General features: G+C 33.2%; 1 protein-coding gene and 1 long non-coding RNA gene across 3 annotated transcripts in view; one reads left to right on the plus strand and one right to left on the minus strand.

Annotated features, from left to right (window-relative positions):
* The window catches only part of LOC136852969 (uncharacterized), a 335,646-nt gene that overhangs the window by 297,808 nt on the left and 20,093 nt on the right, over window positions 1–17,745 (minus strand). The gene's annotated exons all lie outside the window — the stretch shown is intronic.
* Window positions 1–17,745, plus strand: part of IRSp53 (Insulin receptor substrate 53 kDa) — a 246,589-nt gene that overhangs the window by 211,900 nt on the left and 16,944 nt on the right. The window contains exons 5-7 of the mRNA XM_067128035.1: window positions 2,102–2,173; window positions 2,322–2,450; window positions 5,747–5,812. Of these exons, the coding sequence (XP_066984136.1) occupies window positions 2,102–2,173; window positions 2,322–2,450; window positions 5,747–5,812 (267 nt within the window). The remainder of the gene's footprint in view (window positions 1–2,101; window positions 2,174–2,321; window positions 2,451–5,746; window positions 5,813–17,745) is intronic.

Consider the following 17,745-nt stretch of genomic DNA (forward strand, 5'->3'; position numbering starts at 1 on the left):
AAAATATACAAGTTCTCACATAATTATGATATATTAGCAACCATAACATATGCATTTAATTTCGATAAATTTAAGTATATCCATGTTTACCAGTTACATTTACGTACAACATTTATAAAAAATAAAATAATTACAAATCAAAACTACACTACCAACATCCCATGAACCAAGGGACAATATCCTGATTTAAAAAAAAAAAGGGTTCGAAACCTTTCCCAACGTTCTCACGAACGTTTTTTAACCAGAGCTTTCGTCCGCGAAGCCATAAAACACGAAATCCTGAATATTTCGTTGCGTAATGAGCCAATAAGAATGGTCGTGAGCGCCATCTGGTGCGGGAAGTTTATCCTTGAGTAAACACTATGAAGGGCGAAGTTGCCAGATAGCGCTTGACGAAGTTTTAAGACAGTGAAATGTTACAGTAATACGCTGAGATGCGGCGATTACAGTGAATTAAGATGATGATGATAGAGATATGATAATAATAAATTTAGTTACTGGGTTAATGACTGATGAGCCTGGAATGGTTGTATCACAGAGGTGATACATACTGTAATAACAGCTACACTAATAATAATAATAATAATAATAATAATAATAATAATAATAATAATAATAATAATTTTATCTGCATAAACAGGGTTACAAAATATGTTGACTGTTGGATTATTTTAATTATCTAGGCCAGAAAACTATTCATAAGCCTAATTATTATTATCATATAAAAGAGCACATATATATATATATATATATATATATATATATATATATATATATATATATATATTTATACGTTAAAAGAAAAAGAAGAAGATATATATATATATATATATATATATATATATATATATATATATATATATATATATATTATATAATCTTACGACTGAGGTTCGCCGACCTTAAAGCAGGAAGACAAAATCTCTTAAAGAGAGAGAGAGAGAGAGAGAGAGAGAGAGAGAGAGAGAGAGAGAGAGAGAGAGAGAGAGAGAGAGAGACGCTCTTCAAGACACAGCAGTCCAGTCCCTGTAACCGCAGCTGACCGCACAGAGGCCTTTAACCGGCGGTTACGGTCACAGGCCTCAATTAAAGGCATAAGTAGTCTCTTTCCCGCGTCCGGATGCTGTCCGGTCACGGGGGAACGGATCCGTAGAGGAGGACGATTAGCTATAATAATAATAATAATAATAATAATAATAATAATAATAATAATAATAATAATGTTCTACCGTGGGTAATAATAATGTTGATAATAATAATCTTATTTTTATCTTTATAACCAAACAACAATCGTGTTGTAGTTATCATCACAAAATTTTGAGTAGTAGTAATAATAATAATATTACCATCATCATTTCGATAAGTAAACAACAATCTTGCTGTTGTTCAGAATTTTATCATCACAACATTCGTGTTGTTTTTGACGATGTTATCATAACTTTTGATATATAAACAGTTTTCGTGTTGTTTTTGACGTTAATGTTATCATAACAACTTTCGATATATAAACAACACTCGTGTTGTTTTTGACGATGTTATCATAACTTTCGATATGTAAACATTCGTCTTGTTTTTGACAATGTTATCATAACTTTTGACATGTAAACAACATTCGTGTTGTTTTTGACGAAGTTATCACAACTTCTGATATGTAAACAACATTCGTGTTGTTTTTGACGGTGATGTTATCATAACTTTTGATATGCAAACAGCATTTGTTTTTTGCGTTGATGTTATCATAACTTTTGATATATAAACAACAATCGTGTTGTTTTTGACCTTGATGTTATCATAACTTTAAGACATGTAAACAACATTCAGGTTGTTTTTTATGTTGATGTTATAATAACTTTTGAAATATAAACAACTTTCGTGTTGTTTTTTACCTTGATGTTATCATAACTTGTGATATGTACACAACATTGGAGTTGTTTTTTACCTTGATGTTATCATAACTTTTTCACATGTAAACAACATTCGGGTTGTTTTTGACGTTATAATAACTTTTGAAATATAAACAACATTCGTGTTGTTTTTGACGATGTTATCATAACAACTGTTACAATAACAATAACAACACCGACGCCTTTTTCCTTCGCAGCTCAAGGCATTTTACGTGGACCTCCTGGTGCCGTTGGAGACAAATTTGGACAAAGATACCAAAGTACTGCAGGTAAGCTCTCGAATTTTTGTTGTTGTTGTTGTTGTTTTTGTTGTTTCATTCACTAACATGATACTTAAAATGCAAATAAATAAGTATAAATACATTAAACTCCACCCGACAAGCCACCCACTCACGCCGCTCCCTTCTACCCTGACAGAGCGAGCAGAAGAAATTCCTCTCCTCCCACAAGCACCGACTGGAGACCTACACGAAGGCCGCAGCGCAGGTGAAGAAGCAGAAGAAGAAGAACAAAGGGAATAAAGGAGCCATGGATAAGGAGATCAAGGTATTGTGGGAATTAGTTTTTTTTTTTTTTGTCATATTTGTTTGTCAATGTTGTTTGTCAAAATTGTTTGTCAAAATTTGTTATAAAAGTTGTCATATTTGTTTGTCAACGATGTTTGTCAATTTGACAGACAATTTGGACAAACAACTTTGACAAACAAATTTGACAAACAATTTTGACAAGCAAATTTGACAAAAATTGACAAACAACTTTGACAAATTTGACAAACATCTTTAACAAACAAACATGACAAACAAATTTGACAAACAACTCTGGCAAACAAATCTGACAAACAACTTTAAAAAACTGACAAACAACTTTGACAAAAAACTGTTTGTCACAGTTGTCAAATTTTTGTCGAAGTTGTTTGTCAAAGTTGTTTATGAAAGTTGTTTGTCAAACTGGCTAGGGGATGAATGCGGCAGCCACTTTCGTCTGGATGTTTAGTGGGGCCATAAACTAAAATTTATTCATTGGGAATTTACAAATAGGTTAAGTTTATATTATATATATATATATATATATATATATATATATATATATATATATATATATATATATATACTGTATATATATATATACTGTATATATATATATATATATATATATATATATATATATATATATATATAATTCTTTTTTCTCAACTAAAATAATTAAGGAGGATACCATAAACAAAGTTTTCGCGCGTGCATGCGTACGTGCGTAAGGAGAGAGAGAGAGAGAGAGAGAGAGAGAGAGAGAGATATTAATAACTCGACGTTCACCCACCTGCAAGCAGGCTTCCCAAGTCACGACGCACTAGGAATCTAACTATTCCCGACGCCCAACTTGGAATTGGGTAATATCGGGGGAATGCTGGAATGCCGACATCAGGAATTGTGAGACATCGGGAAATGTTGGAATCGTATAACTCAACGCGGTGCCGCTATCAGATAGTGCGGGTGCTATCTCCCGGTTCCTTTTCTCTCTCTCTCTCTCTCTCTCTCTCTCTCTCTCTCTCTCTCTCTCTCTCTCTCTCTCTCTCTCTCAGTTGAAGACGAAATTCGTGGGAAATTTCAGTCCATCATTTTATACTCTGTAATATTTTTAAACAACCTCTCTCTCTCTCTCAGTTGAAGACGAAATTCATGGGAAATTTCAGTCCATTATTTTATACCCTGTAATATTTTTAAACAACCTCTCTCTCTCTCTCTCTCTCTCTCTCTCTCTCTCTCTCTCTCTCTCTCTCTCTCTCTCTCTCTCTCTCTCTCTCCCAATTCCGTAAAGGAAAACACAAAATAAATATTTGCACAAACATTACAAACACAAGCACAGAACTAAAGGCGTAACTGATATAATAATGAATCTTATAAGTCATAAACAGAAATAACTTTGCACGTAGAAATATGGTTATTGAAGATTACATGTATATACTGCATAAGTAATAATAATTCCAAACAATAGTATTACATTAATGATGATGATTTTGATAATTAATAATAGTATCTGATAAATCAGCAATACTTATGGACGGTTCATAATAATAAAAATTATGAGAAAAACTACATGATTTTTAATTATTAAAAAAAACGGAAATAAAACTTTTTTGTTACAACATTCATTAGAAAATTTTATAACAAACTTCATTAAAAATTATTAAAAAAACCATAATCACATTCATTCGATTCACGCCCAGCGGCCTCCCCCCTCCAAAAAAAAAACTCAAAATTACCTAAAAAGAAAAGTGATAATCATTTATTTAAAAAATCACACGAAATACATTCCGTATCCAGTCACTCGCCTCATGATCTATCAAAACCACCACAAGTGACGCAATACAGTCGCACAACATAGTCGTTTAAGTCGTATACAATCGACGACTTGGGTAGTCGTGTTGGAGCAAGGATAATCAGGTAGTATATAATACGACAGGTAGGTCGTTTACCTGGATGAAAAAGGAAGTGATTCCACAACTTGCTACAGTCTCAAGAAATATTACAAGAACTGAAAATTTTCTGAGACAGAGAGAGAGAGAGAGAGAGAGAGAGAGAGAGAGAGAGAGAGAGAGAGAGAGAGAGAGAGAGAGTTTTGACGTGAAGGTGCAAACTTCTTCAACTGAGAGAGAGAGAGAGGAGAGAGAGAGAGAGAGAGAGAGAGAGAGGGTCAAGTATCAAATATCTCATTTCTTATTGAGCTTCCTTCTCGTAAGAGGATCAAGAGTCCCTTAATTCCCGAAAAGAAGGTAATCAGGCCCCCCAAACATACGTAATCTTCTCTCTCTCTCTCTCTCTCTCTCTCTAAAGAAAGTTCTCGTCACCTTTAAGTCAATGATATTGTATCTGATAGAGTTATTTAACAAACTCTCTCTCTCTCTCTCTCTCTCTCTCTCTCTCTCTCTCTCTCTCTCTCTCTCTCTCTCTCTCTCTCTCTCAGTTAATGACGAAATTCATGTTAAACACCAAGTTAATAATTTTCTATCTCATGAAGAATTTTTAAAATCTCTCTCTCTCTCTCTCTCTCTCTCTCTCTCTCTGTGTGTTAATAACGGAATTCATGCTGAATGCAAGTCAGTGATTTTCTGCATGATATACCATTTGTAAACAATCTCTCTCTCTCTCTCTCTCTCTCTCTCTCTCTCTCTCTCTCTCTCTCTCTCTCTCTCTCAGTTAACGAAGATCTCGTCACCTTAAGTCAATGATATTGTGTCTGATAAGTTTTTATTTAACAAACCTCTCTCTCTCTCTCTCTCTCTCTCTCTCTCTCTCTCTCTCTCTCTCTCTCTCTCTCTCTCTCTCTCTCTCTCCCCAGGTGCATATAAATGCTACACCACTAAAAGTCATTAAACATGAGAGACTGCAGACCCCATAATATATAAGAGCATCACACGAAGATAAAAAATAATAATAATAAATATTAAAAGTCTTTAGTATAAAATATTAAGAGCGACAAAACAAAATACTCTTAACAACGTACAACTGAGGAAACGTAAAATATGATGAAAATATGATGAAAAGTAAAATATGATGAAAATATGATGAAAAGCAAAATATGATGAAACGTAAAATATGATGAAAATATGATGAAACGTAAAATATGACTGAAAATATGATGAAAAGTATCTTGAATAAGAAATGAATAATTTTTCATCCCAGCAATCTGAAAGTATCTTCAATAACAAATGCATAATTGTTCATTTTTTATCCCAGCAATATTAAAGAAAATCTTAAATAACATGTATAATTGCTCATTTTTCATTGCAGCAATATCAAAGAATCTTAAAAAACAAATGTATAATTGTTCATTTTTCATTCCAGCAATTCCAGGCCCTGGAAGAGGAGAAATGTAAAATGGACGGCTTCGTGGAACAGAGTCTGCAGAATGTGAGTAGATGTTATTTATTTTCATTTTTTATTTGTTTGTGTTTAGTTTTTTCCTGGTTATACAGCTGTTTATTGAACACATACAGACACACACATACACATATACACAAACAATTGGTATCGCCCTGGCCTTTCATTTGAGAGACATGGGTTCGATCCTAAAGTGAGTCAGATATTTAGTTATATATATTACTGAATACACACACAATTGGTAGCGGCCTGGACTTTCATTTGAGAGACCGGGGTTCGATCCTGAAGTGAGTCAGATATTTATTTATATATATACATATATATATATATATATATATATATATATATATATATATATATATATATATATATATATATATATAAAGATGAAAGGCCCATAATACACTACTTGAACGTTGCAACCATATACTTATGGGCCTTTTATCTTCATAATATACAGCTGTATTACAGTAAAATACATTATATATATATATATTATATGTATATATTTACATACATACATACATATATATATATATATATATATATATATATATATATATATATATATATATATATATATATATGTATACATACATATAAAAAATAAAACCCCCCCTTTTACATTCGACTTTACACAGCAAAAGTATCCCTTATCCATCTCCTTCGCCGCGCCCTTTGCCAACCCTTTATCTACGAGGGTCTCTGGAATGGACAGGAGTCCAAGGATAATTTGTAACACTACGTAAGAGGAGGAGGAGGAGGAGGAGGAGGAGGAGGAGGAGGAGGAGGAGGAGGAGGAGGAGGAGGAGGAGGAGGAGGAGGGGACTGACTACAAAGGGGCGGGTGACAAGATGGTGTGGGAAGGTGGTGAAGCTGAGAGAGAGAGAGAGAGAGAGAGAGAGAGAGAGAGAGAGAGAGAGAGAGAGAGAGAGAGAATAAAAAAAAGGAGAAAAATAATAAAAGACGGGAAGAAAGGATAGAGGTAGATAACGGGAAAAGAAGAGAGAGAGAGAGAGAGAGAGAGAGAGAGAGAGAGAGAGAGAGAGAGAGAGAGAGAGAGAGAGAGAGAGATAAAAGGAGAAAAATAATAAAAGACGGGAAGAAAGGATAGAGGTAGATAACGGGAAAAGAAGAGAGAGAGAGAGAGAGAGAGAGAGAGAGAGAGAGAGAGAGAGAGAGAGCGCACTACAGTAATAACAGTACCCACACCGAACCTATTCACTACTTTTTTCCAATCACTTAAAAAGCTGTTTTTGAATACAGGCGGGAGTTTTTCAATAAGCCTGATACCCGGCCTCTCAAAAGAAGATCAAAATGCGCACTTCAACAAGTTCCTGAATTTCGGATTTTTTATATATAGGCTATATACAAATAATAAATATTTTTGTATTTTCCTGAAACTGAAAGTTTTGACTTTTGTCTGTTCAAAAATTAACTGTTTTTCCTGAAAAAATTTAATAATTTTCATTGTTTTCTCCCTTGAATAAAAAAAATTATATTCTAAAATATTATAAGTTTTAAATTATTTTCCCTGTTCCAGAATTAGCAGTTATTTTCGACTAAAGAATTTATGATTTTCATTATTCCTTATTTTGTCATCAATTAGGCTTATTCCCTTACACTTACCTTCCTCTCTCTCTCTCTCTCTCTCTCTCTCTCTCTTTCAAAACAGCCATTGAAGACCAAATACATTAAACATTATATCACATAAACTGTACCGAATATCTACTCGAAATTATCCACCTTTAATCCGATTGCTAAACAATTATCTCTCTCTCTCTCTCTCTCTCTCTCTCTCTCTCTCTCTCTCTCTCTCTCTCTCTCTCTCAATTACTCCAGTCCTGTCTCTCAGACGTAAACAAAGGACACAGCACAATATATCAGGGCCGAGCTGCCTGAGAATTGCGACCTAAAAACAAAAAACGGGGTTCACCAATTAAGCCTTGATTGCGTTATAGAAAACGAGCGACAGCAGGAGTAACTAAATTAAAAGACCTTTGTCTTGGGAGGGGGAGGGGGTTGTTCTATAACGATGTTGGGAATTAATCCGCTGACATCTATGAAGGATGTTGAAATAACATCGCAGAAGTGCGACTGTTTAATTGTTTATTGCGCTGGGAACCGGTTGCTCGCTCGAGGCAACACTGATGAATGTTTGAGAAGCACTGAAAGCATTCTAACATTGCCGGGATACGCGTCGTTCTCAAATGAATAAGGACTTGCAAACGAAGTATTATTAACTTATACACATTTTAAATTTGTGTAAAATTATTAATACATGAATAACACAAGTTAAAAGCGTATGAAACTCTCAACCACAGCCGGGTGGTGGCCCGTGTTGTTGGCACCTATAGCGATGCCAGACGCATAATCATGGCTAACTTTAACCTTGAATAAAATAAAAACTACTGAGGGTAGAGATTTGCAATTTGGTATGTTTGATGATTGAATAGTGAAGGATCAACATACCAATTTGCAGCCCTCTAGCCTCGGCAGTTTCTAAGATCTGAGGGTGGACGGACAGACAAATAGCCATCTCAACAACATTTGTCTTTTACAGAAAACTAAAACTTGTTTTTGTTTACTACCTACCTCTGACGTCACAAGTCGCCAGAACCGAAGCGTGGATAATTAACCATTCAAAAGTCAATTACATGAAAACTAACAATTTTTTTTTATGGTAACTGAAAAGTATGATGACACGGCTAAGCAAATCACGACAGATGGTGCTCGAATCTGGTGGTGTAACTAAATACCTCCGGTATTTTACGTGACTTTAAAATATTAAAGTAACAAGGTTGTTAACTCGCAGTGTTACTGAGTTTTACAACAACAACAACACCAACAGCAATAATAATAATAATAATAATAATAATAATAATAATAATAATAATAATAATAATAATAATAATTTTCTTTATTCTTTTGATATTTTCGTTCCAACCTCGATTTTCCCTTTTTTTTTATTTCTTCACTGACGTATTGCAAGTTCAGGGTAATAATAATAATAATAATAATAATAATAATAATAATAATAATAATAATAATAATAATAATAATAATAATAATTTTCTTTATTCTTTTTATATTTTCGTTCCAACCTTGATTTTCCCTTAGTTTTTTTTGTCACTAACGTATTGCAAGTTCAGGGTAATAATAATAATAATAATAATAATAATAATAATAATAATAATAATAATAATGAATATTATTATCATATTTTAATAATATGATCATATAAAGGAATATAATTAACAAATATACAACTGACCGTAACCTTAAATGAAAATTATCAGCTTAGATTTTTTATGTACGTGCATATAACTGTATGAAAAAAGACATTATAAGCTATATAAATAAATTATGTATATGTATATATATACATATTCAAATATAAATATAAGTATCTATATATATTTAAATATGAATATGTATATATACGTGTATATGTATACATATGTATATCACGCTAAGAAGATCCACACCAGACAATACTTCGACATAAAATAAACAAAAATTATCAATAAAACATAAAATAAAAAAAATCATAAATAAATACGACGACGAAGAAGAAGAAGAAGAAGAAGAAGAAGAAGAAGAAGAAGAAGAAGAAGAAGAAGAAGAAGAAGAAGAAGAAGAAGAAGAAGAAGAAGAAGCGCAATATAAAAATACCCACCAGAAAATCCGAGGCTCTAGAATTCCCCCTTGAGAGAACCCTTGACGGAGCCATATTGAAAAATATATTTATATTTATCAAATCTCCCTCAGGAACGATCTCCAACACCTTCCATTCTCCTCTCTCTCTCTCTCTCTCTCTCTCTCTCTCTCTCTCTCTCTCTCTCTCTCTCTCTCTCTCTGGCAGTTGCTGGAAATCCGAAGGGGGAAAAATGTGTGGGAAGTATTTTTTTTTCTAAAAAGTGTGTCTGGCTTTAAAAGTTATATACGTGGTTGTTTTGAGTATTTTCACGGGGCGGAAATAAATTTATATGGTGGGAGCATTCTCTCACTCTCTCTCTCTCTCTCTCTCTCTCTCTCTCTCTCTCTCTCTCTCTCTCTCTCTCTCTCTCTCTCTCTCTCTCTCTCTCTCTGTATATTAGTACGTATTTATGTATGTATATATAAATGTATGATAAAAATAAACACATACATACACATATACACAACCATAATAGTATATACATAGATACATAACATATATATTTATACACATACATTTATATATATATATATATATATATATATATATATATATATATATATATATATATATATATATATATATATATATATATATATATATATATATATATATATATATATATATATATATATATATATATATATATATATATATATATACATACCCCTTTTCCTTCCTAAACCAATCCATACACCTTTATGGCATCTACCCTCGTTAATGGTAAGTTACTTCCTTTCCTAAATAGAATATAAAAAAACCTAAAAAAAAAAGTATATAAAAAGTTAAAACTTTACGACTGTAGTCTTTTCCTCTACATAAATACCACTTTCACCTGAACTTCTGCCAAGGTACATCCTTGGAGGGTACATCCTACCCCTTCCCACCCTTTCCCACGTCACCCCTTAAACCCCACCCCACCCCTTCCCCAGCCGAACCGGCCATATTACTCACCCACATTCAGTCTCGAATCCTTGCCTGGGAGTCTAAAGATCTTAAATGTTCGATTTATCAAGATTCAGATCAAGATAACTTGGGAACCTTTCGAGAAGATTAAATAAATATATTCGTGCGAAATCTTGTAGAGAGTAGCTACGGTAACTACAGGAAGATGGTCATAAACATCCCTTACAGGAAATATGGTGGTTTATGCTAGTTTTATGGGGCTTGATTCAATATATATATATATATATATATATATATATATATATATATATATATATATATATATATATATATATATATATATATATATATATATATATATATATATACATACACACAAAAGTATATACAACTGTATATATACACAAATAAATATATATATGCATATATATAAAAATATAAACAATATATTACATATATATATAAATAATTCATATATATATTTACATATACATGCATATATATACAGTATATATATACATCTATACATACTTTATATACATATATATACAGTGCATATAATCTGCTAGAGCACAAACCCATGCTAGGCGAAATGGTTACCTTATAAACATTACTCTTAATTAAACAACTCTCTCTCTCTCTCTCTCTCTCTCTCTCTCTCTCTCTCTCTCTCTCTCTCTCTCTCTCTCTCTCTCTCTCTCTCTCTCAACCCCAACGAACGTACTGTAGAGATGCGTGTGAGCCTACGTCTCGACGTAACTCAATTAGCGTAATTTACATCTTCATTACTTAGTCACCGGACGCTGCGAATCCGTCCCGGCAGCAATTTGCGGGCGTTTGTTTCTCAGCCGTGATTATGCTTCTCACTTATGATATCCTTGCGCCTCGCGAAAGGAAAAAAAAAAACCATATTTTCACTTTTCACGCAGCTATTTATACTCATTTTATTCACGACCATTTTTTTTTTTTTTCAATTCAAAACATCGACTGACATATTTTTACTTTCTTTTCACTTTTCACACTATTATTTTTATACATTTTAATCGCGACCATATTTTTTTTTTCACTTCAAATCTTCGACTGACATATTTTCACTTTTCACACTATTATGTTTATGCATTTTAATCGCGACCATATTTTTTTATTTTTCAAATCACCGACATACATATTTTCACTTTTCACTTCATTATTTTTCACATTTTCAATCAATCATCTTTTTTTTTTTTCTTTGTTCATTTCAAATCATCGACTGACATTTTTTTTTCACTTTCCACGCCATTATTTTTAGCCATTTCAATCGCGCCTTTTTTTTTTTTTTTTACTTCAAATCATCGACTGACATATTTTCACATTTCACACCACTATTTTTAACCATTTTAATCAACACCATCTTTTTTTTTTTTTTTTTTTACTTCAATTCATCGATTGACGCTTTCGGCCTGCTCTGCGAGCAAGAGCCCGTGCTGGCATAGAACCAGATCAGTAAAAAACAACTAAAACAACTACAACAAACAACATCGACAAAAAACGGGCTGAGAAGGGCGTGAGGTTAAAGAGGTTTACGAGAAGCATTACTAAAACACTAAGTGCTCGGAAATATCCTAAAAGGACGGTAAATATATTCCTAAAAGGACGGCCTAACGACTTCCAAAAATCGGCTAATAATATAATAAAAACCTTTAGGAAAATCCTAAAATACTATTGAAGAAAACAAGACCAATCGAAGATGCAATTATTAACTAAAAATATAATAAAAACCTCCTTTAGAAAAAAAATTCCGAAAAACCTTGCTTAAAAACAAAAACCTTCGGATATTTTTTTGAGTCTATATAATAGAATCAAATCTCCGTATATGTTTACCTCAAGCTGAACTATTTATAGAACATAATCACCTTCCTAAAATGTTAATAAATGCTGATCTATGCATAAGAAATAGGCTTCATATGTTTTTAAAAATTGCAGATTCAAGGAGTCATATCTTGACATTTAAAAAACTAGAATCAAATCAGAATTCGTTAAGCAATGCAAGGCGGCAAAAACATCCAGTTCTTATTAAGAAATTCTAACCCTCAGACCAAGACGTATTCGAGCTTCCAAAACTCTTCAATAAAAATGTCAATCTGATCGAAAATAAACTCACCCAGTAATGATAAAGAATTCTCCCCTCAAGAAAAACAACCTTCACACATTGCAAAGAAATGCTATTACTGTATTATAAGATAGGCGTGGGTTTTTTTTTTTTTAGGAAATATCGTCTTGAAATATTCACATGTGTTCCAAAAGGACACTGGAGTGAGCACCTCAGCCACTCACATTACTCCTTGTTTACAGAGTCCTTGGGGAAATTTACTCTCTCTCTCTCAAATAAAGCATTGTGTAACGATTGTATAACGTATCCATCGTTGTGAAAATAAAGTTAAAAAAGAGGAAATGCGAGGAAAAATAAAGGAAAACATAATACAACAGAGAGAGAGAGAGAGAGAGAGAGAGAGAGAGAGAGAGAGAGAGAGAGAGAGAGAGAGAGAGAGGGGGGGAACAAAGAAAATCATAAAACAACAGAAATGGATAAGAATATAAGAAACAAATAGTCTTGAGCCAATATCTCTGGTATTGGCTTCTTGGAGAGAGAGAGAGAGAGAGAGAGAGAGAGAGAGAGAGAGAGAGAGAGAGAGAGAGAGAGAGAGAAAGGATTCTCGTTCGCAGCAATAAAACCTAAAATGGCCGATAATAAATGTTACCTCGAAAGCTCTATAACTTATCTAAAACAAAGATGGCTTAATATTTAAGAAAGCTTTATAGAGAGAGAGAGAGAGAGAGAGAGAGAGAGAGAGAGAGAGAGAGAGAGAGAGAGAGAGAGAGAGAGAGAGAGAGAGAGATCTACAGAAACAACAATATGATGAAAAACCCTCCAAAGAAATTGGCAGAAAGAAGGGAAAAGAAATAACGATATGAAGGGAGTTGAGAACATTAAAAGATGAATCAAAGACAGGCGAAAGAGCAAGAAAGAGGATGAGCGGAAGAGGAAGAGAGAAAAGGGAAGGAGAGATGATAAAAGAAGCGGTGAAAGATGGGGGTGGAAGTCGTATAAAAGTGGAAGGCGAAAACGCCATTACATAAATTTGAAACAGAACCCTCTCCCACTATATCTGGCAAATTTTACATTAGAGAGAGAGAGAGAGAGAGAGAGAGAGAGAGAGAGAGAGAGAGAGAGAGAGAGATGTAAAACTGAGAGAGAAAATTCAATCAATTACAGACATCACTGATTCTGAGAGAGAAACAACACACACACACACACAGAGAGAGAACAGAGAGATATATAGATAGATATAGAGATATATAAACATATATATATATATAACATATATATATATAACATTCACTATACATATATATATATATATATATATATATATATATATATATATATATATATATATATATATATATATAGAGAGAGAGAGAGAGAGAGAGAGAGAGAGAGAGAGAGAGAGAGAGAGAGTCTGACCTCGAAAATAAAGAAAAAACAAGACAATGAAACAAATAACTTTACAACCAACATCAAGAATATTCAACTTCTGAATGTAAGAAGACTGGCCCCTCCCCTAATCCCCCAACTCCCATCCCCTCCGTCCGCCTCCCAAGGAAGACGCCGTAGACAGATACAAGGCTTCTTAGGCATGAGTAAGGATTCAAGCAAGACTTTTTCCTTCAAAAGTCCAAGAGGACTTTAAGACGTCTCGGACTTGAGGGAGATTGAATTGAAGGTATCTCAGACTTGGGATAAACTTTATTTTTAAGCAAGACTTTCTTAGGTTTGAGTCTTAACTTGAAGTTCGATTTTACAACATTTGGACTTTGCGGACTTTCTTACTCCAAGATTTCAAATGCAGTCAAGACTTCAAATCTTGGACTTAGCAGTTTTCTTAATCTAAGACTTCAAAGCTTGGACTTAGCAGACTTTTTAATTCAAGACTTCGAAACTATTTAAGACAAAAATCTTGGACTTTGCGGACTTTCTTACTTCAGTACTTAAAAACTATTTCAGACTTCAAAACTTGCACTTAGTGGACTTTTTAATTCAAGACTTCAAAACTATTTAAGACTTCAAAACTTGGACTTAGCGGACTTTCCTAATTCAAGACTTCAAAACTATTCAAGACTTGAAAACTTGGGCTTAGAGGACTTTCAGACACTTGAGATACTAGACTTTTCTGTGAAACGTTATGGACTTCAAAGGCGGGCGGACTTCGTGTCCAAAACCACTAAGGCTCATGACAGACTTTAAAAACATGATACCAGCCATTACCAAACTGTACATGAGAGAGAGAGAGAGAGAGAGAGAGAGAGAGAGAGAGAGAGAGGTTATTTACACTTGGTAGAAGATGTCTAATTCAAAATACCCAGCTAACGTCAAACACCTGAGAGAGAGAGAGAGAGAGAGAGAGCCAGCCAACGAAAGGAAGTATATTCTCGTAACCCCCACAACACACAAGGGTCAAGGACAACCTCCTCCTCCTCCTCCTCCTCCTCCTCCTCCTCCTCCTCCTCCTCCTCCTCCTCCTCCTCCTCCTCCTCCTCCTCCTCCTCCTCCTCCTCCTCCAGTAAGTAAAAGTCTGAGTCGAGTTAAGCGCCTTATCCCACCTTCTTGTATGCTGTGAGTTCGTGTATTTAACCAGCGCCCGAGGACAGCTTTCGTTTCTCACCGCTTTTTCTGCCCCCCCTTTTTATTGGCCCTCCTTTTTAGTCTCGGGAGAATATCAAAATATTAAAATATTATAAAAATATATATTTTATATCATAATTTATAATGTTGTAAATATATGTTATAAATATATATATACATATTATATACATAATATCTATCTTTTATGTATATATTTATATATATTATATATAAATTTATATGTATATATACATATATATATATATATATATATATATATATATATATATATATATATATATATAATATATATATATAGATAGAGATAGATAGAAACAAGACATATGCATAATTGCAATGATGAAGTAATAATAATAATAATAATAATAATAATAATAATAATAATAATAATAATAACAAAACAACCTTACAAAGAGCGAGTTTGATTCGACGATCACAGTCGTCTTTCACTGGCCGAGGGGATTTTATGTTCGCGCAACCGCGCGTTCCTGGAATACAACGTTACCATTCGTTCCCATCTCGCGATGTTTATGTTTCCGAGTATAAAAGAGAGACCGTGGACGCCTCTCTCGCTTTTCCCAGATGTTAAATATTTGCGGTTAAGAATTTGTTTACCTTTAGGGCCTTTTGAAATCTTATTATTTGTTTATTTGTGATTATGGTTAAGTCTGGATTAGGTTATTTACGATGTCTTTGCAGTGTGTATGCGTGTATGTTTAAATGCAAATATTGATTATGTATGTGTAGCCTATATGCTGTTGCAAAAGTGTACAAATATGGATTTACAGTAATGTTTACCTATTTATATATATCTACAAATATACTACGTATGCTACATAGATACATGTACAGACAGGTCTGTACATATATACTTGCTTACATATGTATGATTTCATGTGTATGTATGTATGTATATACGTATGTGTATGTGTTACATATGCATGATTTCATGTGTGCATGTATGTATGTATGTATGTATATATATATATATATATATATATATATATATATATATATATATATATATATATATATATATATATATTTTTAATTTTTAATTTATATATATGTATGTATGTATGTATATACATATATACATATATATATATATATATATATATATATATATATAAATATATATTCCTTTACATGTTTATTAACCCTGTGTCCTAACCTAACCTGCTCTCTCTCTAAACACTCGCTATAAATGTACTGACAGTCTTCTCTCTCTCTCTCTCTCTCTCTCTCTCTCTCTCTCACATCCAATCGAGTGACACCACAGCACCGAACCGACCCCGAAGCAAAGATTGCAATTACAAAGCGATTATAATTATCATACGAATGGAACTCAGGCGTTATCAAGAACATCCCCCCGAGGATATACAGAGCATATAAAACTAGCGACGGCGGGATATATTAAATGAGGTGGAAGGATATAATGAAGGATTTTTTTTTCCCAAGACGTGTTATACCGGAGTTCATTGTACTCCTGTGTGGGACGAACAAAGAACAGTCAGAGTGATTTGAATTTGCCGTTGTTGTTGTTGAGTTTTTGTTGGCATTTTAAATGTGATTATGAAGCTGTGTTGTGCCTGCCTGTACTTTGGAAAGTGTATATGTTTACGTGTAAACGTGTTATATATATATACATATACATACAACACACACACAATATATATGTATATACACATATATATACACATACAAACACATATATTCATATATACATATTTATAAATATATGTATATATATATACACACATATATATATATATATATATATATATATATATATATATATATATATATATATATATATATATATATATATATATATAATTTATGTTAACTTCAAATCTTTATCTTTAAGCAAAAAATATTACCTTAATGACATTACAACTGATATATTACAGACTACTTCATTGTCAGAACCTAAAAATTCTCCCAGCATTAAAAAACCTAGATTTGAGAAATGTATGGGCCAGGTTACTCAAGTAAAGACTAAATAAGATTCTACACTTTATAATTCTTTAAAGACAAACTTATGCTCTTAATGGAGAAGTTTCCCTGTATTGCAATGAAATTTACTATACATCACTGCGTTAGGTCTTCAATTTACTGAAGTAAAACAAAGCCTATTTTGTGTTTTTTTAAACTGAATATGTTCTGTGGTTTCCAAATTCAAATGGTCTGCGCTTTTATTGTTCTGAAGAAAACTACTGAGATTGCTATTTGTCCGTCCGTCCGCACTTTTTCTGTCCGCCCTCAGATCTTAAAAACTACTGAGGCTAGAGGACTGCAAATTGGTATGTTGATCATCCACCTTCCAATCATCAAACATATAAAATTGCAGTCCTCTAGCCTCAGTAGTTTTTATTCTATTCAAGGTTAAAGTTAGCCATACTCGTGCATCTGGCAACGATATAGGACTGGTAACGACCGGACCGTGGTTAAAGATTCACGGGCCGCGGCTCATACAGCATGATACCGAGACCACCGAAACATAGATCGATTTTCGGTGGCCTTGATTACCCGCTGTACAGAAAACTCGATTGCGCCGAAGAAACCTCGGCGCATTTCTTACTTGTTTTCCTTTCACATCCATATTCTTAAGCATGACGCTTTGCCTTCAAATATTCCTATTTAAGGTCGAGTTCAATTCACCTCTTGAAA

Source organism: Macrobrachium rosenbergii, chromosome 26 (assembly GCF_040412425.1).
Source record: "Macrobrachium rosenbergii isolate ZJJX-2024 chromosome 26, ASM4041242v1, whole genome shotgun sequence".
In the NCBI taxonomy this organism is placed as follows: domain Eukaryota; kingdom Metazoa; phylum Arthropoda; class Malacostraca; order Decapoda; family Palaemonidae; genus Macrobrachium; species Macrobrachium rosenbergii.